Source organism: Lactuca saligna, chromosome 3, assembly GCF_052625555.1.
Source record: "Lactuca saligna cultivar CGN05327 chromosome 3, ASM5262555v1, whole genome shotgun sequence".
Taxonomy (NCBI): Eukaryota; Viridiplantae; Streptophyta; class Magnoliopsida; order Asterales; family Asteraceae; genus Lactuca; species Lactuca saligna.
Window position 1 is genome coordinate 104,873,201 of NC_136419.1, and position 22,975 is coordinate 104,896,175.

General features: G+C 35.3%; 1 protein-coding gene across 2 annotated transcripts; it reads right to left on the bottom strand.

Moving 5' to 3' along the window:
* Positions 1 to 12,160: 12,160 nt before the first annotated feature.
* Positions 12,161 to 19,339, bottom strand: LOC145037094 (BEL1-like homeodomain protein 2). Of its 2 annotated transcripts, none has more exons than XM_078985663.1 (5): positions 19,077 to 19,339; positions 17,686 to 18,895; positions 16,675 to 17,057; positions 16,141 to 16,201; positions 12,161 to 13,109 (listed from the first exon to the last, which is right to left on the bottom strand). In XM_078985663.1, the coding sequence occupies exons 2-5, from the start codon at positions 18,784 to 18,786 to the stop codon at positions 12,474 to 12,476; spliced, it is 2,181 nt and encodes a 726-aa protein (XP_078841789.1). In that variant the 5' UTR covers positions 18,787 to 18,895; positions 19,077 to 19,339; the 3' UTR covers positions 12,161 to 12,473. The 2 variants fall into 2 exon arrangements, with proteins under 2 accessions (XP_078841789.1, XP_078841788.1); XM_078985662.1 differs by having other exon boundaries at positions 19,072 to 19,339.
* Between the last annotated feature and the right edge of the window lie 3,636 nt (positions 19,340 to 22,975).

Here is a 22,975-nt window from a genome sequence, read left to right on the forward strand (position 1 = left end):
GCCTCGAAGTCTCGAACGCTGCCTACTGCTCAGGCCCCCATCGAAAGGCCACAACTTTCTTAGTCAACCGTGTCAGGGGTACGGCTATCTTGGAGAAATCCTGAATGAACCTCCGATAGTAGCCTGTTAATCCTAGGAAACTCCGAATCTCGGATGGAGTCTTCGGAACCTCCCATCTCATCACGGCCTCCACCTTGGCCGGGTCTACTAAAATCCCGTTATGGTTGACGAGGTGCCCAAGAAACTGCACCTCACGCAACCAAAACTCACATTTGGAGAACTTGGCATACAAGCTCTCCCTCCTCAGCGTCTCCAAAACCTCCCTTAGATGCTCATCATGCTCCTCCTGAGTCTTGGAATAAACCAAGATGTCATCAATGAAAACTATCACAGATCGATCCAATATCGGTCTACACACGCGGTTCATGAGGTCCATGAACACGGCATGAGCATTGGTGAGCCCAAACGGCATCACCACAAACTCATAATGGCCATAACGCATCCGAAACGCGGTCTTCCGTATATCCTCCTCTCTAACCCTCATCTGATGATAGCTTGAATGCAAATCGATCTTGGAGAACCAAGATGCTCCCTGTAACTGATCAAAGAGGTCATCAATCCTCGGGAGTGGGTAACGGTTCTTCACCGTCACCTTATTCAGCTCCCAGTAATCTATACACATCCGGTGCGACCCATCCTTCTTCTTCACAAACAGGACTGGGGCTCCCCAGGGTGAACTGCTTGGATGAATGAATCCCTTGTCTAGCAGCTCCTGCAGCTGCATAGACAACTCCTGCATCTCGGGAGAAGCCGACCGATAGGGTGCATTGGCTATCGGAGCCGCACCAGGAACTAGGTCAATCCTGAACTCTACTTGACGCTCCGGAGGTATTCCGGGAAGCTCCTCCGGGAACACATCAGTGTAGTCTCGCACCACTAGAACCTCGCTCACTTTCACCTTACCCGACTCCCGGGTATCCATAATGTACGCGACATACCCCGCACATCCCTGCTGAAGGTAGCGCCTAGCTCTCGCTGCTGAACATACTATAGGCCCATGCTGTGGTCTCTCGCTGTGGATCACCAACTCTCCCCCACTTGGGGTCCTGACCTGCACTAGCTGCTGTGTGCAATCTATCACCGCCCCATTAGGGCTCAACCAATACATGCCTATAATCACCTTGTTCCCCCGCAACGGTATGGGAACCAAATCCACCAGATAACGCTCCTCAAATAACCTCAAAACATAATCCCTGAACAATGTTGATGCTCGCACCGATCGATCATCGGCAATCTCTACCTCTAAAGGACAATCCAACATGCCCGAGGACTCAGTAAACCTCTTTCTAATTTCAAGGGAAAAAAATGACCAGGTGGCACCCGAGTCGAACAACACCTGAACCAGAATACCGTTCACATGGAATGATCCTAATGCATGTACATAGAGCACATATCAATAACATAACATCATAAAATAAAGTAGAGGGAAAGAATCAGACCCATCACCACATTGGGTGTGGCGCGTGCCTCTTCTACAGTCAGCTGGAACGCCCGGCTCCTCACCGCTGGAGCCTCTGCCTTGCCCTGCTGACCATCTGCAATCCGCAGGGTAGCTGGAGCTGACGCCTTAACCGGCGTTGGTGATGTCAACTGGGGGAAATTGGCCTTCTTGTGGCCCTTCTGGTTGCAGTGGAAACATAGAAACTCAGATGTCTATATCACAGGTGCAGGGGCAGTACAATCCCTGCTGAAATGTCCCGCCTTGCCGCACTTATAGCAGCCCAACGATCCCAATCTACATGCCCCCTCATGAGGCCTGCCGCATTTCCTGCAGCAGCTCGGTCCTGACTGGCCTTTCGGCCTACCATCCGATCCCTTGGGCTTCTTTCCTGAAGCCCTTCTTGTCTGTCCCTCCTCAGTCTTCCTCTTTCAGACGTGCTCAAGATCTATCTCTCTCTCCCTTGCCCTAGCAATCATAGAGTCCAAGGTAGGGCAAGCTGAAAAACTAACATACTCTCGAATATCAGCTCGGAGCATGTCATGCTAGCGGGTCCTCCTCATTTCCTCATCACCCGCATACTGGGGCACTAACAATGCCCTCTCCCGAAACTTGGAGGTGATCTCCGTCACATTCTCCGTCATCTGTCTCATGTCCAAAAACTCTCTGGCCAACTGCTGAAGCTCGATAGCCAGTGCGAACTCCATCATGAACTTGGTCGCAAAGTCCGACCATGACATAGCCTCGACAGCCGAGGCTCCCAACGAGTCGCTCACGGACTCCCACTAATCCCTAGCTTGATCACACAAACACCCTGCTGTAAACCTCACCTTCTACCCCTCAGGGCAGAAGCTAATCATCTGTGCATACTCAATGTCGACAATCCATCGCTTGGCAGCTATGGGGTCCTTCTCCCCATGAAAATTCGGCGCACCACTGCCCCGAAAGTCCTTGAAGGACAGCTTCCGAGATCCCGACTGGCCAGATGCCATGTCACTCTTGAATGCCCGGAGGCGATCCTCCATCATCTCCAATATCCCCTCCTTGATTGACCCGAATATAATGGGGGTCGACTCAAGGATACCTCTGGTGATCTCAGACGCGATGAACTCGCACAGCCTCTCATCTACTGGCTCGGGACCTGATCCCGAACCCGATCCCTCTCCTGTACTGCCAACTGCTGGCCTCAGGCGTAGTACCACCATTCTGAAATACAAAGAAATAACAACTGTTAGCAATAATGATACCCATAGAGGGATCCCACCCACTACAAGTTCCCTGGTCTTATCTTATCCTTCTTCGGTTTGGGTACAGATCCTCTGCTTTCAGTAGTACGGGCCCATACTACCTTCCACATCTATCCGTACCTTCCCCAAAGACCGCCTCGACTCAACCAGGTCCCTTCCACTACCACTGATCACTGCTACTCTTTTTCCTAGGCTTACCCTAGGAAACCTCTGACTCCACCCATCCCAGTCCTCCGCTGCTGAAGGCCTCTTAGTGATGCCAATTAGCTATTACCTTAATACAATCACATGTGACGAGGCTCGGATAATCATTCGAGTAAGGGACTCATCCCTACAACGGTTAGGACTCAAACAAGAGCTACGCAATATAGTCAAATCTAATACTCTGAGATTATTCAACCCTGATCACATGTGACTTTAACGTATTCACCTAACAGCTAACTCCCATCACTTCAAAGCCCACATAGCACAAAGCAAGCAACATTTGGACATGAAGAAAACAATCTCAAGCAACTCTATCCTCGTAGAGAAAACTGAACTAACATACAATGCTAAACTCGTACTATCAGGAATAACCTAAACAAGCTACCCTACTGCTGTCTACTCAACTCTAGCATGCAACTCTTTGATATACTGAAGCACATAAAGCAGGCACATAAGGCATCACTCCTAGATCCTTAGTCCTATTCTAGCATGTTGTTCTACAGAAACTGATAAACATAAATAAAATTTTATGGGTACATTGGGGAATACTTACATGAGCTCGGCCAATCACGCACATCACATACTTTGTTCTTTCTTAAAACCCTTTACTTAGCCTTTTAGAAAATATTTTCTTTTTCCAAAATCTTTTAATCCCTCGATTTGAGTTCAAACGACCCCAAAGGTGTGTCCGAATCCCTCAAACCAGGGCTCTGATACCAACTTGTAATGCCCCAAATATACGAGCCAAAAATTTCATTTTTGAAAACATATACTTAGCAAAACATTCGAATTAAAACGTTTACTGATCATAACATTTTATAAAGATATCACATGTCTGGAAAACATCTCATAAAACATAATAATATCAGAGTACAAATCCCTAGGAAGATCTCATGATGTGGAATACGAAACACATGTGTGATGGGCCGCTACTGCGCCAGCTCTTTCCCCTTCGAAGAAGAGGTACCTGAAACCAAAACTGAAAACTATAAGCACGAAGCTTAGTGAGTTCCCCCATCATACCACATACCATACAATCACATATCATACATATTGCCAAGCATTTCTAGGGTGCCCAACCTACCCGGTACGGCCATTCTGGGGTGCCGACCTACCCGTGTCAAGCCATTCTGGGGTGCTGACTACCCATGTCAAGCCATTCTGGGGTGTTGACTACCCTTCGGTCCTGACGACCAAACCTCGGGGACTATTTCACACCCTACTGCTACTATCACATATATCATAAAATAACATATTATCAGACAAATCTGGGGTACCTGAACTACCCTTCGGTCCTAGCAACCGAACTCGGGGATTGGTCCCTTCCTACTACCTCTATCGCATATAACATAACAAGACAGAATGCAAACATATAATCACATACTGTCAGACGTATCTGGGGTGTCTGACTACCCTTCGATCCTAAAAACCGAACTCTAGTACTATCACATATAGCATATCATGCTAGCATATAATATATCATGTAGTAGCAAACCTATATGATATCACAAAGACAATCATCTATCATACATCTCCTACTGGTGGGCCGGCATTGTGGCCTTAAACCCACCGCTACTAGAAGGTAACTTACCTCGTAGTAGCTGTTGATCTGTGTGGGAATAGTCTATCTGCTGCTGCTACTGCTCCGGAAATCCTCCCGCTGTAATTCCCACAAAACACTTAGTCAAATACTGCTAACCGCCCTCAGGGTAAATTGCCCGTTTACCCTTAACAAGTCATGAGTTAAGTCATAGTCAACTGCCAGTTGACCAGACTCGCCGAGTTGGCTTGCCGACTCGCCGAGTCCCTTTCTCTATACCCAAGTCTTAATAGTCCTGCATCCTACTCGCCGAGTCGTATGAACAACTCGTCGAGTTCGCCTTCATCCGAAGAACACTCTACGTTGTGAGTCGTCGAGTTGTATGAAAAACTCGTCGAGTCTGTTCTTGATCTAAGAAGATTGTCTTGAACTCGCCGAGTCAGGGCATTGACTCGCCGAGTTCCTTCATGGATGATTTCGACTTCCAACTCACCGAGTCCATCCCGGACTCACTACACTACTCGCCATAACGAAAAGGGGAAAAACTCGGGGACTCGTGTCTCGACTCGTCGAGGCTGATGAACGACTCGCCGAGTCGTTACCATGCAATTACTATATGGTCGATTCTGCTCGAATCCAGCTCATGTCATACATAGATTCGTGATCCTGGGGCTTGATTTACACGTAAAGTTTCCAACTTTACGTGTAAATAGGCAACCATGAGGGTTTTAGGGTCCAAAATGCACCAAAAGGGTAGATCTAGGGCTTTCATGTAATATGGTTCCAAAAAGACAGTAGATCTAAGCTCTTGGAGCTCAACCATGCCTAGATCTAAAGGTTAATCAGCTTATTACGAACCCTCAAACCTACCCAAGCTTGGAAATGGTTCAAGAAGGACTTTAATGGAGCTATAAGGGACAATAAGCATGAAAACAAGGGGGGAAACGAGTTACACCTTAGGGAACACACTGAGATAGCTCAAAGATGCTGGACCTCCTCTTCTTCTTGATCTACTCTTCTTCCCACTCCAAAACTTCAAGAGGACACACCAAATGCTTCAAACTCACAAGGAAACAAAGTTTGGACGAGATATAGGGCTCTGAGGGTGAATGGGGGTGAGCTTGGGTCGCACAAGCTAAGCTTAAATAGGGGACAAACCCTAGTAGTTAGGGTTTCATCAAACAACAATGACTCGCCGAGTCCAGGATATGGACTCACCGAGTCGCCAACTTAAGCGTGCCCCCGGACGGCGTCCCTACTCGGCGAGTCGGACCTACAACTCGCCGAGTCCAAGGCTAAAATGGCAATTACTTAGATAAATTTTTACATACCAGGAACCAGGTGCTACATTTTTATCCATGTCTCAGTTCATATGATATCTAGCATGGAGGAATATATGATCCCTTATCTAATGGACAAGGCATTGACAAAGGTAAGAGTTCATCGACAAGGTCAGAGTTCGACAAAATCTTTTGAGAGCTACGATTTCCAGTCGGCTCTTGAAGTCATACGCAATAATAGTTTTAGACTTATCCAAGTGGGAGACTCTTGGATTAATGTCTAAGTCCATCACTATAATTGGTAAGACTTGACCCGACCCGGCATGGTCCATTTGGATTGCATCGCATCATGCATTTGGATAGACTATAATAAGAGAAATAACACTTAAGGATGGTTAATATATTATAAGTTCTAATATATTAATAATGTTATTTAATTAGTATTGATCAAGAATTAATTTGGAATTAATTAAGTGATCAAAAGGAGACTAATTAAATATATGGGTTGATTGTGTAAATCTTTCATTCTTATATATGTGGGCTTGTGATCCAATATTCCTTCTGTTGGAGTAATTCCATGGGGTGACCCATGGATACTCCATGGAGGTTAAAATCCATGGAGCATAAGGAATAGGTAAAGTTATGAGTTACATGGTTTAAACCTAATAGCCACCATATAAAAGAATCCCATGGCTCAAGAAATCGTGTACTATGTGTGAGTGTGAGGGCTAGAGGATTTCAAGGAGTGTTCAACTTTCTCTCAAGTTATTCCAAGTGTATTTGGTGTTGTGTGAACCATTTGCGGTGTCACACTTGGGGCACTAGGCACTCAAGCTTCATGAAGACATTCTACATCAAAGAGGTATGTATTCTATCTTGTTATATTCATTAATTTGTATGCTAGATTAGGATAATACCTTGGATGTTCATAATTGTATGTATAATAGAGAAAACATAGATCAAATGTATTTAGGATTGCATGTACACTTAGGAGTGTTAGAATGCTCATAACCCAACAGATCTATGGTATTTTACGGGCTACATTTCTATCCTTGTTAGTCCAAGTTAGTGTCGGTTAACCGCAAACGCTCCACAAACGCCTTGGCAAGGTGCAAAGTGCAATTTCATAGACTACCATCATTTTCACATTTTTTCTAAAGTAACTAAGATTGAGAATTTATAAAAACATTTAGTTACTTTATAATTTTCATACCTTATTAAAAATCCGACAAGTGATAAGATATTCGATAGAAATGTAATTACATACCTTGATATTTCACCAAAATAACAATCTGAACTGCTCTTTAAATGACTACTGAAATCAAAGACCAATAACAAATAACAAGCTAAGCTTTAGAAATATCTCCAAAAGGTAGAGCTGTGGGAAGTAGAGTATCAAAATCGTCATTGCTTGAGGAGTCGGAGTCGAGTATGGGAGGAATCAAACAATTAAGAAAATTGAGGAAGAACGAGACACAAAAAGAACATATATGGTAGACTAAAAACTAGAGCATCCTAAGTCGAAGCTGGGAGCATTATATCAAGGTAAACATACACTACAAAGGAGAATCTTCAATACCAAAACAAATACGTTTATGTTTTACGCAAGCTGGAACCTTTAGAATCAGCTGGACCGATATGTTCAAGTTAGGGCGGCTTTGACTGATATTGACCAAGCCCGCCTAACCTAACCCGCTAACACCTATTCGTAGGTAGTTGGAGGCACCAAATGTCTAGGTGCCAATTAATCAGTCGTCTAGACCGATTTTTACAAGCTTTATATATATATATATATATATATATATATATATATATATATATATATATATATATATATATATATATATATATATATATATATATATATATATATATATATATATATACCATAAAGTTAGCATGCTTGAACATTTAGTATGTCTTAGCTTGTTATTGTTTATTAAACTTTTAAAGTGATATTTTAATTTGACACCAAAGTACTTGAAACTATTGACATTTAAAATGAAACAGCTTTGATTCAATTTTGGATCAAATTTTTCAACATTAACTTTATAAATGTTATATACATTTTAAAGAAAACCTTACTTCTTTGAGCTCGTACAGTTGCGGTTTCAAACATCAACCTCTGGTCTTACCCAAAAATGATCCAAGTATGATCGTGATGATTTATCTAGATGAGATGATACTAAGATCGTATAATCATATATATAATCAATATCACGATTTTAACAACCTTGTTAGGAGCACGTCTTTAATTAAAAGATGATAGTAATTTTTTAATTAATATCTCGACAGATTATCAACATATATTAGATAACATTAAATTTTGTTGCTAGTCCATATGTAGTCCTTCTAATTTTTGTAAAAGCTTAGCAGTAGTAATTTTTATGTAAAAAGTGTGTTTGATTTTATTTTGTAATATTAAAAATTATGTATCAAAACATGTACATTCAACATCTCCTTTGCATTACACCAAAATTGTGTCACAATCATGTTCTAATATATAGAACCATGGAAGGCCCGACAAGGGTGTATGAGTTTGGTAGAAAACTCTTATTATTTTCCGTGGACTTAAGTCGTTCTTGCATTTTATAAAACTCTTTAAACTTCTATAAGTGGTCACAAGTAGTTTAGATATATCGTGGTAGAATCTAATGATTTATAATGGTGTTAAGATTCATGTCAGTATCTTGTCATCCTAAACCATACGTACTTCATAATAGAGGCATCCATTATATATAGGCAATTAAAAATCTATCCAAAAAAACAAATCACGCGCGGTAGTATCTTTTGATTGTAAATCACTAAATCGTATGTACCATATCTCTTTTCGAAAAAGTGGTCCTATCGCTACCAATGTGCGAGTAACATCAATAACAATAAACCCGATTGAGACATCGTAAACCATACAAGACAAGATAACCACAATAATCACATCTTTTTGGTATTATCAAAATGTGGTCCTTCAACGACGAACATGACACACCTTCAAGCTTTTTCTTCAAACAATAAAATATGTCCAGTGTTACAGACTAAATTTACATGCGATTTGAATAAGAATCTATTCGTAAAAAAAAGCACTTTATATTGGTCAATAAGAGCATATCTATTGTTAGAACATATTTATATCGATCTATGATAGACATAAACAATATTATAGCACTTATAATGTTCTTATGTTTTTCAAGCAAAGAAAACATTATACACACATCTACTCTGATATTTGTTAATTTTTCATTGCAAAGATCATAACTTTTACATTGTCAATGTATATAATATATCAATCATTATGGCAATAATACATAAACTAGATTTGCCACTAGGAAAAAGATGATCATACAAAAATAAAGGAGGGTTAGAATGTCTCCATCAAGGAGGGCCATAGTTTAACCTGCTGGAATCAACAAAATGTCCATTGCCATTGTCATCTCTCTCTCTCTCTCTCTCTCTCTCTCTATATATATATATATATATATATATATATATATCTCTCTCTCTCTCTCTCTCTCTCTCTCTCTCTCTCTCTCTCTCTCTCTCTCCCCCTGCAAATTTCGTCTTTATCAAAACACTCGTAAGAACCCAATGCGTAGAGACCAAAAGGACCCACAATATACAAGTAGATATGTAGAGAGAAGGTAACATTAAAGATAGAGGACATTGAACAAGACAAAAAAACCATTCTGAATCGAAACGCTTAGATTTATGATCTGCTCATTGCTGTTGCCGTAGATCATCGTCTGTCAGATGTCTATAGTATTAAGAAACCTGAAAATTACCATATATTTATCTTTCTTCACATCATATTAACTAATATATGTATATATATCGTATCTAAACATGTATATTAATGAAAGTATGTATTGTAAGCATTTACATCGTATTCCAAATTAAATACGTCAAGAAATCAGAGCGAAGCTAAAACAATCTGATTATCATTCTTCAAAGCAATTTTGAAAAGTTAAAAAGTTGTGAAGTTGCCAAGGCGATGTAACTTGACTTATTTTCGTCCCGCAACTAAACTACATAAATCAGAAACCATTATCAACTTGTAGGAGTGATTAAGGATTATGGGGCAAGAATTTCTACCTCAAACTTTCTCAAATTAAACACACAATCACACATGGTTACAAACGTATTTACAACAACCTGTCAAGTGTAATTTATGTGAAAAAAAGACGCTGACAGACGCCTACTTTGCTATTGAGAAAAAAGAAAAGCATAAGACAAATTAAAAATAGGATTTCTTTAGGGCTATTAGTCTACATTAACTTGTAAAGTGATGATGCCTAGGGTACCTTAATCTAGATATGTTAGGACTTGATCAAGTCAAATTAAAAATAGAGATGTCTTAAAAATATATAGTCACACACCTCTTCTAACCCTATTTAAATATATAATTTTGGTGTCCCGCATTGGTCAATTCACGAGGAGAATTACTTGATGATATCCAATAAATCGAAGATAGTAGAGTCTTTTGATAGGTTTTAATTTTAATAGATAAATGGGACAATGTTAATAGGGTTCAAAGACTAGCAACTTACTTCAAACCACCACATGATTTACCTATGTTTTTTTAACTGAGGAAATTTTATTGAAAGACAAATCGCAACAAACTAGCGGGCAACGTATAAAGCACGATATAGGCCGATGACAAGCAATCCATGATAGCATATCGAGAACATAGTAGAGTTTTTTTATAGCTTTTTTATGGATAAATGGGACAATGTTAAAAGGGTAGAAAGAGTCGCAACTTACTTCAAACGACCATAGCATGTTATCCTTCAAAAGTTTAATTTGGAAACCCATTTTATATGGACAGAAAGCTATTAACAAAGTTGCTAAGGCGATTGCGCACCAGTAGCCAACCTTCGTTAATATAACCTTAATTTTTTGTTTATTACCCATTTATAGCTATTCAATTTTTTAAAGTAATTCCAATGAAACAAAACAAATATAACCAAAGGCAACACCAAAACAAACCTAACAACATTTAAGCAACACCAATAAGGAAAGATAACCATTAATCCCCAACCTACTTTGGGATTCATACTTTTATTATGATTTTTTTAAATGCAAAACACATTGCATATACCCATTATATTTTACTCTTAATATATATATATATATATATATATATATATATATATATATATATATATATATATATATATATATATATATATATATATATATATATATATATATGACTTAAGCATCTCAGGGGAAAGACACTTTTTCAAACTCCTTAGTACAATTAGGTCAAAGTCCATTTGACACTTCTATTATGAATTTAGTGGAAAGAGTTTAGCTAGGTATTTGATTAGAGAGATGAATTGTCTTTTTCAAACTCCTTAGTACAACTAGGACAAAGTCCATTTGACACTTCTATTATGAATTTAGTGGAAAGAGTTTAGGTATTTAATTAGAGAGATGAATGAATTGGAGAAACATATTATTATTTAGTGGATGAAACTCATTGTGATATACCATATTTATATTTAATGGATTTAAAGTTTAATCATCATTAAACACTTCAATTTGAAAAAAAAAATGTTTTTAAAATACTTAAATAAATATTTAATTATATTTTATTGAATTTTGTAGAGTTTAATAAATTGTAGGAATAAATTGATAGAGTTTTTGTAATATAGAATGATACTGTAGCAATATATTTATTATGAATGTCTTAAGTCAACTTGATCCCCATTACATAGCAAGCATCAAAATTTGCCTTATGGCGAAACCTTAATTATTTTGCAACTACGAAGTTAATTTTTCTTGTTTGACAAAGCACTAGGGTTTGGTTTAATCAAACCGTTTCTGTTTTCTTGATTCATGAAATTGAGTTTACTAGCGTATGATTGATCACAAGAACACTATATCAAAATAGAGTGATAACAAGTAAAATCAATTATCAAGATAACATTAAAAGGATGTAAACCCTTAACCAATAAAGTCATTTTCACTCACCTATAATAAAATATCATCGCAACCCTTTAATCAATTATTAAAAAACCCGTTATATTTGAAAGAAATATTCCATATAACATAAGAAAAACAGCAAATACTTAATCTCAAATTATGGGGCGTAAACAAATGTCTTCGCGAGCTTGATTTCTTTTGTATATATCATAATCATTATCAGAATCATGACCGATCAACCACTTATTAATTATTAGGACAATTAAGATTAGAGAAACCATAAAAAATTGTTTAAATTTTCATATCTTTTCCAAGTAAATTGCAACTAAGATATAGACATCTTAACAACTTTGGTAGTATGTCCCTAATCCTTGATCTTGCTTGTTGAGAAAATTCTTGTTCTGTTACGTGGATCTTTGCCTGTAATATTATGTGACAACATACATGTATCTTTTTAAATAACATAACATTCCAATTTAAATATATTTTTTGCATAATTATTTTATATAATAAGAAAAAACAAGAGTAGAAGTTTATTACATGAGCAAAATAAGAGGAAAATATACAAGGTACGTACTATACAATTAGACTAGGCCCAAATAAAATGCTCTATCAACACAATACTACCTTTATGATGTAAAATTTTATCTTTGGTGTTTCACTTGAATAAAACATAAAAACAAAAAGAAGAAAGAAATTTTAATTTATGAGCTTAATGGTATAATAATGGCCTAAAAAATTATTTTAAATTACTAGGTACCTTCTTATAGACATGTAATAATTTAACACCCACCAAAGTCTCTAACTGAAAAAGAAGTCTTCTCCGGTAGGTTTCCGGCGTGTCGTAGCCCTAGAGTGAGTGACACGTCACCCGCAGTGGTCCCAAATCTTATAAGCGTCGAGCCAATCTCCGTATCATCATCGCCAGCTGGCATGCTGCCACGTCGGCATGTATCCGCATCAAGTGTGGCCGGAAAAGATTGTTGGGTGGTGGAAGTGTTTCCGGTGGTAGTTGAGGTGATATTGATAGGAGTGTAAGAGTAGGACATGGTAGTAGCTTGGTTTTCCGAGAAGCAATTTTGTGTATTGATTGCAAGCACTGATGGGTCGTTTTCAGGGTCATTGATTTCGGATCTTTTTGCAGGTGTCGCTGTGGAAGTGGTGGTGTATGTCGAAGGAGGAGGAGGAGGTGGTGGCATCGGAGTTTGTGCAATTGCAGAGGAGGAAGGAGATGATGGGGGTCCATTTTTGTTTTGATTATTGTAATTAATGCTCGTTTCTAACTTATTTTCTTCATCTTGGTCGTCGTCGTCATCTTGGTGATGTTGATCACCCTCTTCTTTGCTTTCTTGTTGGTACATTTCCTCCACCATGGGTTTCCACAACCGGACCCTTGCATTTATGAACCAGTTCGACACCTGCAAAACACACACAGACACACACAAAAATACCATTAAACAAACAATTATGATATGACCATGACATGTATGACCAAAACAGATCCCAATAAATATAAATAAACTAATTAATGGCTTCGGGTTTTGTTTTTTAATACACTATTTTTGTTTTTATTAGCCTAAATTAATATATACAAATATCTATTCGTGAATTGAATCCCAAATCTCAGTTTATGCATTTACTAGTTTGAGCTTTGTTTACTTCATTTCACAATATATATATAAATTAGCATATGTTTATAAGTTGAAATATTTAGTAGAAATATAATCGTAAAAAGGACATTCTAGATTATATCCAAATCCAATGCTGCTTTGATTATTTATTTAATATTTTAATTTTTGTACAAAATTTATTGATACAAAAGACTAACAACGAGTTAGTCTAAAAATTTACAAATTACAAGAAATTAGATTTGGATTCTTATTAAGTCTAATTATCATTTACAATTGAGCATCATACACTTAACCTAGAATGAGTTGTGAATTCAAGTTGATCGGGTTCTCTGTTTTTTTATGATACATAAAAACGCAACAAAAACTAAAAATTATTATTTTTTCCTGATATAGAGCACGATAGTCTTGTCCAACAAGTATTTAGAAGGGTCATAGAAAACATAGCTTTCAAATAAAATTAGCATATTTTAGGCCTTCCGGCCAGACAAAGTGACAAACTATCGAGGATCTAGTGCCCTATGAATGAGTCGTGAATAATATATATATGTACACAAGGAGAAACAAGTAGTACAAAGAGATAGAAAAGTACGTATATATTTTGTTTAACACCGACGTACGTTGGATATACAAGATTAAAAGCCTTTCGTACGTAGACATATATATTGTCATCATAAACTGTCCATTGAGTAAGACTTCTGACTCCGACAGTCATTTTATTCTGACTTTATGATAAAGCCAATGTTGCTTTCCCATTATCTACTGTTCATCTCCCTCCAATTTCATGCAAATTATATATATATATATATATATATATATATATATATATATATATATATATATATATATATATATATATATATATATATGTGTGTGTGTGTGTGGAGAGAGAGAGAGAGATTATGTATATATAGAAAGAAATAAAGAGAGTGTAAAAAGGTATTTGTTACATATACACATGCATCTTAATACACTACACACGTAAATAAACAAATAAATAACATAATAATAGTCAAGTCATTCAAAAAGAAAAATTAGAAAAATGTTTAAACCTAATAAACTTCAACCATACTGTTTTCCGTGAAGTTGGTCTCATACATTGATAAAAATTGTATTTTCTTTAGATAACTTGAATTTTTAATATATAGTAATTAATGTATAAGAATTTACATATTTTTCTTTGGATTATTTTGTAAATGATAAGGTCAAATTAACCAAAAATCAAATATACACTTAATTAAATACAACGTGACCTGTCTTAAGCCAAGTAAAGTATTCACCTAGGTGGTATGTCACATCGTGTTTGGTCGAACTAGATTACGTTATCAAATTATATGCTAGTATTTTAAATTCTACAAGAAAGCGTGTTTCCGAGATTAATTTATTTTCATTAATGAAATACTTTGTGTCTCAAATTAACACAACGTTTCATACAAATAACATGTTTATGTAAAGATTATTCCAATAGAGGTTTGAAGGTTGTGCACTAAAAGAATTAAACATTTAAGCAAAGGCAAAATGGTTATAGACAAGAGAAGCACGAGAAAGCAAATATTTCATGTATACAATTACTCACACAGTTGCATTGTGCAGATAAGCTGTAAAATGAAATCACACGTCTTGTCTCAACTGTACTTCGATCAATTAGATGTACTGTCTTCTTCACTGCTCACAGGTGCAACAGCCTCTCTTTTTTTGGTACTAACCCTAGCTTATTTTTTTATTATTTGTTGTTGAAAGGATTGTTGTCTTTTATAAACGTACCAAATATATTTCTTTAAATATAGATAATAGTTCACAAAAGTTCATAATTTAAAGTAAAAGATGAAGAACAAGAAGCTAATATTATAGGGATTGCTGACAAAACAAAATATTAATTACTTAGCTTGGGATTTAAACTATCACATTTTTTAAGAATGGAATCCGTGTGTGACGAAAAAAATATTATTTTAATAATTTCAAACAGACATTTGGAACTTTCGTAGGGGTGTTGGATGTTCTCTTGTAGCCGGTAGGTATATTTTCTTGTTTCATTAATATTGAAATATTGATTTAGATGAACGATTTATAAATATAATAAATTTTAATTAAATATAAATGTTAGTGTATCAAATTATTTGTTTTGTAATATAAAAGGATATTATGTTTTAATAATTGTGTTTGGTTATCAATTTGATTGTTAAAATACTTCTTAAATTCACCAACTAAGGTAATGTTTAATTAAACCAATGAATTATAAATTGTTGGAACAAGATGCTCTAAAATCATATTCTGAAAAATCTAGTAAACCAATTTTATATATATCACCTTCCTACTATCTTATATACACGTTAACAAATATATATATATATATATATATATATATATATATATATATATATATATATATATATATATATATATATATTCTTTGGACATATATACAATCTTGAAGTATTAATGGCCAAAAAAATAGCAGAAATATATATATTAAAAAAACAATAATTCATGCAAAGCCAATTTCTCGGAAGAAAGTGACGGTTTATCTTACTAATAATGGCTTTTCTTATCAGTGATTTATTTCTGTTCTATTTAATTTCTCCTATTCTTTATGAGCATTATTAAGATTTCATTATCAATATGGTAAGCTCAAACACGTGTGTGTGTATATATATATATATATATATATATATATATATATATATATATATATATATATATATATATATATATATATATATATATATATATATATATATATATATATATATATATATATATATATATATATATATATCAAGGTGATTAAGAGGGATAGATGGGAAGTTGAGTACGAACAAACCTGATTTCTGGACAATCCTGTTTGTCGAGACAAAAGATGTTTATCAGCATCACTTGGATACCTGAGGATCATTTTCAACACATTTAATTTACACATAAAACTTTCTTCCAATTCATTTTGTATTGATTATTACGTATATGTCTATATGCAATCGATAAATTCAAGAAAGAGAAGTGTTAAGTTGTATATATAGTTGCTTTTCACTAAAGAAACAGTCGACTTTTGACTTAATGGTGTTATAATAGGTAGTAGGTTTAAAAAGGCATCGGTCGACAATCACACTTATACACACACTCACCACTACTTTATATTTTAAGAAAGTAATAAAAGCTTTCAACAACACACACGCATCTTAATCTTTCTAATTTATGACCTCATCATTAACATCCATTCCTAATAATTGTTGGATAACTATACCAAGAGTTGAAAAACAACTGAAACTAAAGTTTCCATGTCTAATCATATTCTTTTAACTGTAGTTTAATTATCTTTATAACATAAAGCAGAATGAAGAAAAATAGAAAAAAGACTTACGGGTGTAAAAAGTGCTCGAAAAGCCAAGCTCTTAAAATGTTGACAGATCTTTCAGGTAAGCCTCTTTGAGGCCTCCATGCTTCTTGTTCCATCATTCCCATTTGATGAAATGCTCTTTGTTGTCTAAGGCTTTGTTCCAATAATTTAAGCCTTGGTGTCTCGCCTTTTGTGACACCAGAAGAACCTGCGTCTTTTTCTCCTAATACTTCACAGCTGTATTTCAATTGGGCAGCTATGGCGTCTTTTAGACAACGAAAATGACGAGACATGGCTTTTTGAGCTAAAGCTGTGTATGGAACTGCTGCCCCAAACCCCATAACTAAATCGAATGAATTCACCACCATTTGCATCTGTTCACAATAGTGGTTGTATCTCCGATCTACCTGCATTTGATATAATAACGACAAATGTTTAAAAGCGTGTCGTGTTTGTTTATTAGGAAAGAATCTATGTTGTTGATAATGGAAACAAGATTTGTTGTGTTTCTTGATGTCGGATTTTTTTTTTTTTTTTTTTAACTCTCAATACTTCCTATGTTTAATTGTTTAGGATTTAGATTACGTTTATTGAATAAAGTATTATGAAGTTGTTATTTATTATAATATAAAGAAATCTACTAATTTTACAATAATGGTATATATGAATTTTTCAAAAAAAAAAAAAAAAGACAACAAGGTTATAATGATTTCAGAAGCTAGAACCCTAATTCTTTAATCATAGATGACGATTATAGTATGTATGGAGCCTGTCACGTTTTACCAAATCGAAATGAAATAGACTTATTATTTTATAACTGAACTTAAAAAATTAAGAAAAGTAATGATGTTAGCATATTCTGTCAGTGAAAACCTATTTTGTTTTGGCCGGCTTTTGTCGACATACTACCAGTAGTCGCCGGAATGTTGTGCCGGCCCCAGCTGATATTCTGGAGAGAATGAGAGAGGGAGGTCGAGAGAGAGAGAGAGAGAGAGAGAGAGAGAGAGAGAGAGAGAGAGAGAGAGATTTGCTTACTTCATCAAGCATGGAAGAAAGTTTGACCTTGCGTCTTTGATGTTCAATTCTCTCGGTAGATGACAAAGGAGGGAGATCTTTTGAGGAAGAAGAAGATGCACCACCACCAACGCCACCTCCTCCGCCACTGTTGGTCGGATTCTGATTTGGATTATTATGTTTTGACAAGGATTTGTTTTTTCTCAACTGACCTCTTCCGACGCTACAAAATTCTTCAAGCAAATCTTGAGCTGCCTTCACATATCTGGAATTTCGAAGCACTTTGACAACACCTAACGAAGAGGATCCGAATCCGATATGGATCGGATGGTGGGTTTGATTCATAACCCCACCTCCTCCTTGAATATGTAAATTCCGGTAAGGATCGCCACCCCCACCGCCGCCTACTTGATTGAAGTATAACATTCCGGCGGCGGCGGAATCATCACCAATTCTCAAGTCCTCAACTTTAGCTCCTTCCAGGTGCTGTAAAGTGGAAGATAATGATAGTGAAAGACCTTCGACTCCACCGACGCCTTCACCTTCATGTGATGTGCCACCAGGAGGCACCCATGTGAATTGAGTGGATGGACCAAAATGCCCTTGTCCAGCTCCTGTGCTACTACCGAAGCTTTGTTGATGGTGAAGGGTAGAATTGGCAGAAGAAACATTGTTCGGCATCAACATGTGAAGAGTTGAAGATGATGAAGGATTATGGTGATTATGATGATGGTGAGAAGGTGACTCTGAAGAAGGAGAGTCATGTGATGGGTTCGTCAAGAAAAGTTGCATGGCTTGAGCACTGTTACCATACCAATCTCTGGCGGTGGTTGGCCGCTGGTTACGGTGGTGGTGGTGTTGGTAATTTATCTGGTTTACCAACAATTCAGAGGCGGAGTTGAATCCACCGGATGGGAGATTGAACATCTCCGATAACATCCCAGCTCCAGACTCATAAACTGCCGGTAAACCACCGTGTCCGTCATCCACTCCTTCTAAGCCGACCAGTGACGGCGGTGGTGGCTCAAAACCTTGAACCCTCAGCTTATCCCGCCGGATCTGATCTTGAGCCGACGATCTCTCGAACCCATGTGAGAAATTGTAGATATAATCTTGTGACATAGAATTCAAAAGGTAGAAGTACCTTCTCCTCAAGTGCTTTTGATTTTACTACTTCCATATCACTACGATGTTCTTGAACATCGATGTCATCTTCATCTGACTTCAGACCCTATATTCGACATAGATTGACGATGAGAGAGATTAAAGACAAAAAAAGGGGGTAAAACAGAAAGCATCAAATGGGTGTTCCTTGATAGGTTTGTCAAATCTGATAAATTAAAACAAAGATAAAATAAAAAACTCTGCGACTTTTTATGAATTGAAAAGAATGAATACTATACTAACCTAACCTCTTATGTCTGGTGAAAAAGAGAGGCAGGAAGCAAAGCTCTCAGATATCGTTTTCGTCGTTCTTGAATTCACTCTCTCACTCTCTCTCTCTCTCTCTCCCTCCTTTTATTTCTCTTTTACAGTACTGAGTATTCTCTGCAATCGCCTTCTCGATAGAGAGAGAAAGAGACGAACTACTTTGTCAAATATATGACTATATACTAAATCAAAATTTTAGCGTATTTGATATCACCGGTTAGACGTTAATATCTTAAAAATCATGTATAGATTCCGAAATATATATTGAGAGAGAGAGAGAGAGAGAGAGAGAGAGAGAGAGAGAGAGAGAGAGAGAGAGAGAGAGAGAGAGAGAGAGAGAGAGAGGCTGAAGCAGTCGCTGTTCTTGAACACCCTCTTTTGTACTCAACACAATTCTTTTGTTTATTTATTCTTTTATTATATATATATATATATATATATATATATATATATATATATATATATATATATATATAGAGAGAGAGAGAGAGAGGAGATCAGTTGAAACTTATACCATCGTCACATCTAAGAATTAAAAATCGAGCATCAAATTAATCTATTAAGCAATGATCGTAATTTTATCAATCTAATTTAATATTTAATTTTTTCTATTATTGAAACGTCTAAAAAATTACATAACAAATCAAAATTTTGAATTTAAAAAAAATAGTATTTTTTAATTTTTTTAAGAAGTTCAGATATTTTTATACAAATATGAACTTTTGAAAAAAAAATTTAAAAACTGCAATTTTTTTTAAAAGAATTTAAAAATAAAAAGAAATGTAGTATTTAAAAACCAACTTTAATTTAAAAAAAACTACAATTTAAAAAAAAAAAAAAAAAAAAAAAAAAAAACTGCACTTTTTCAAAAAAAAAAAAAAGTGCATATTTTTCAAAACAAACTGCAATTTTAAAAAAAAATGCATTTTTAAGTAAAAAAAATGTAATTTTTTAAAAGATTTCAATTTTTTCAAAAAAAAACTGCAATATTTAAATAAAAAACCACATTTTTTTTACAAAAAAAAACTGCAACTTTTTTTAAAAACTATAATTTTTTTAAAAAAAAAAACTTCATTTGTTTTAAAAAATATATTTTTAAAAATCAATAAAAATAGTATAATATTCGTAAGTAATTATAAAAAAATCTCATTTTTATTAATTAATTTATCAACATAATAGTATAAATATTTTATTTGATACAAAATAAAGTATATGAAATAAAAAAATGCTACAAATTTTAAAGCATTTTCATATATTCGTATCAATATTTACTTATTTTCTTCAATTTATAAATTTTATTCTCTTCAATATTCACCAAAATTTCTCCAAAACTACAAGAAAATTTTTTAAAAAAATGATTAATACAAAAACACTCACAAAAATATATATATGATTGTCATGTGATTAACATATGAATCAGATGTGATTCACATATTAGTCATATGCGATTCACATATGAATCACATTTACATATGACATCATATGTAAATCACATGTGAATCATATGTAAATCATATATGATTCACATGTGAATCATATGTAAATCATATATGATTCACATGTGAATCACATGATACTTACACGTGATTTACATGTGAATCAAATGTTTTACATGTAAATCAAATGTAATTATCATATGAATGTGTGTATATATACGTAACTCATATGTTATTCACTTATTATTTACATGTGAATCACATATTATTCATATATGATTTATATGTGAATCACAAATGATTTATATGTAAATCACATGTAAATATATAAATCACATCCAAACTAATACAATAGATATTATATATGGCAAAAAAGATAATAATTAAGACTAGACACCTAAAATCCAAATTAATGAGAGGGTATCCTATCACACCCCCAAACCTGAACAGCGGAAACGTTCGGGGGTGGAGGACGTCATCTTCTTTATCATAACAATGCACAATAGTAAAACAAGCAAAAACATCATCCGTTGCATTAATAGTATAATTTGTATATGTGTGTTCTGAATGTATTTGTAAGACACCAAAAATATATATCAAAATAAAAAAATGAGTCTGAAAGTGCTCCGTCTTCTCAAAACCTGACAATCTATACCTGTCTACTGGTGACTTGAGAATACAAGTTATTTTGAAATAGTAGATCTAACATTTAAGCTAATGAATTCATATGTATTATAGTGTCTAAAAGTTTTCATTAGTTTGATGAAAATGTTTGTAAATGTTTGAATGTAAATGTTTGTATAATTCCTAGAAAATCCTATATTTTCTACTAAAATAGAAAGTAGTCTTCTACCAAGAGCTAAGTGTTCTGTATGTTTGTTCTTTTGTAAAAGTGAGTGTTTTTCCCAAGTATATGACTATCATTACCAGAAAATAGTTTACATTACCTTTTATGTAAGAAGATCACTATATAAATGTAATGGGAAAAATAAATATATGTAGTAGTATTTTATATAGTAACTACTGAAGTGCTAACTACCTTAATACCAATTTGTTTAATTAAGGTAAAATGTGATGAGATTATAACCATGCTTGATTGACTAGTATAAAATTCGACGTATCAAAGAAATCGAAATGGTATGACATTTGTCACCTGTAGACCTGCAAGTCCCATTGTATCTAGTAGCAAGGTGTAGGATGGTCAATCATGTATAGATCTACACACAAGCTCACACTCTCCCTACAAAAGACTCTGGTTACAAAATGTGACACAATAGTAAAATGACAAGCCATGAAGTAATGACTCACATTAAGCAATCCATGGATACATTCTAAAAGGGATTGGATGAAATCTTTATGGGCTTCCCATAGATTTCGTCCACTCCTTCCTTAAGGAGTCAATCATCCCTAATTGCAACTATCAGTGATTTGCAATATCAGTCCCCCGTTCTTTTTAATCAGTTCCTTTAATGCCAAAATTAATTCCGAATTAATTTTTGATTAATACTAATTAAATAATATGATTTCTCAATTAATATATTATTCTTATAATATATTAATAAATCATTTATAAACCTCTTTCTCCAAAAGTCATCCTATCAAGTTGCTATGGTGAAGGCAACCCAAAAGGACCATGCTACTAATAGATCAAGTGTATACCAATAATAGTAATGGGCTTAAACACCTAATCAAATTTATATTTGTACTGTTCAACGTATGTTCAATAAGTGTGATTACTGGTTTAAGTCACATACCTCGGCGTTTGCAACGGAACCGGGGGTGTGAAACAGAGGTTAGCTTGGTTTATATCCCGTCTTGACACATCTTGAAGCAAAGCCTCGCATATTTGAACCGTAAATCCCTATAGCTCATTTTTTTCAAACCTCAAACTACAACAAATCGATGATTTTTCAAAATAGAATGCCTAGTTCTCCCTCACTTGGATTCGAACTATCACCAACTGACATTTTAGACAAACCCCACTCAAACCAACTTAGCCAGATACATACCATCCCTGACTCTTGGAGTGTATAACACAATGCAAGATAATATTCCAAATAAAGATCCAACAACTCAAAGACATTTCGAATCTCAGATGGAGACCTAAAAAAGTTCCCAAGCCTAACCTCTGTCGTCAAGAATCCCATGCAAATACACAAGAAATAAATCTAATATCCCATTCATATATTTGATTTTCTATCCAAGAACAATTAGACTACAACAAATTTCGCCCCTGATTCTGTGGCCTTCACTCCATCACGAGACACAATCATGAAACATACAAGATCATCCTCACCGTCGATACACAACAAAAGTTGTCGGTCCCAATTCATTTTTCTTGATAATCCGGAACAACCTTTTATAACACGCTTTGATTGAAGTCAAGGAAAGCATACCCGATCCTCATATTGTAAAATATCCATGAAAATGATTCTCTTTCCACA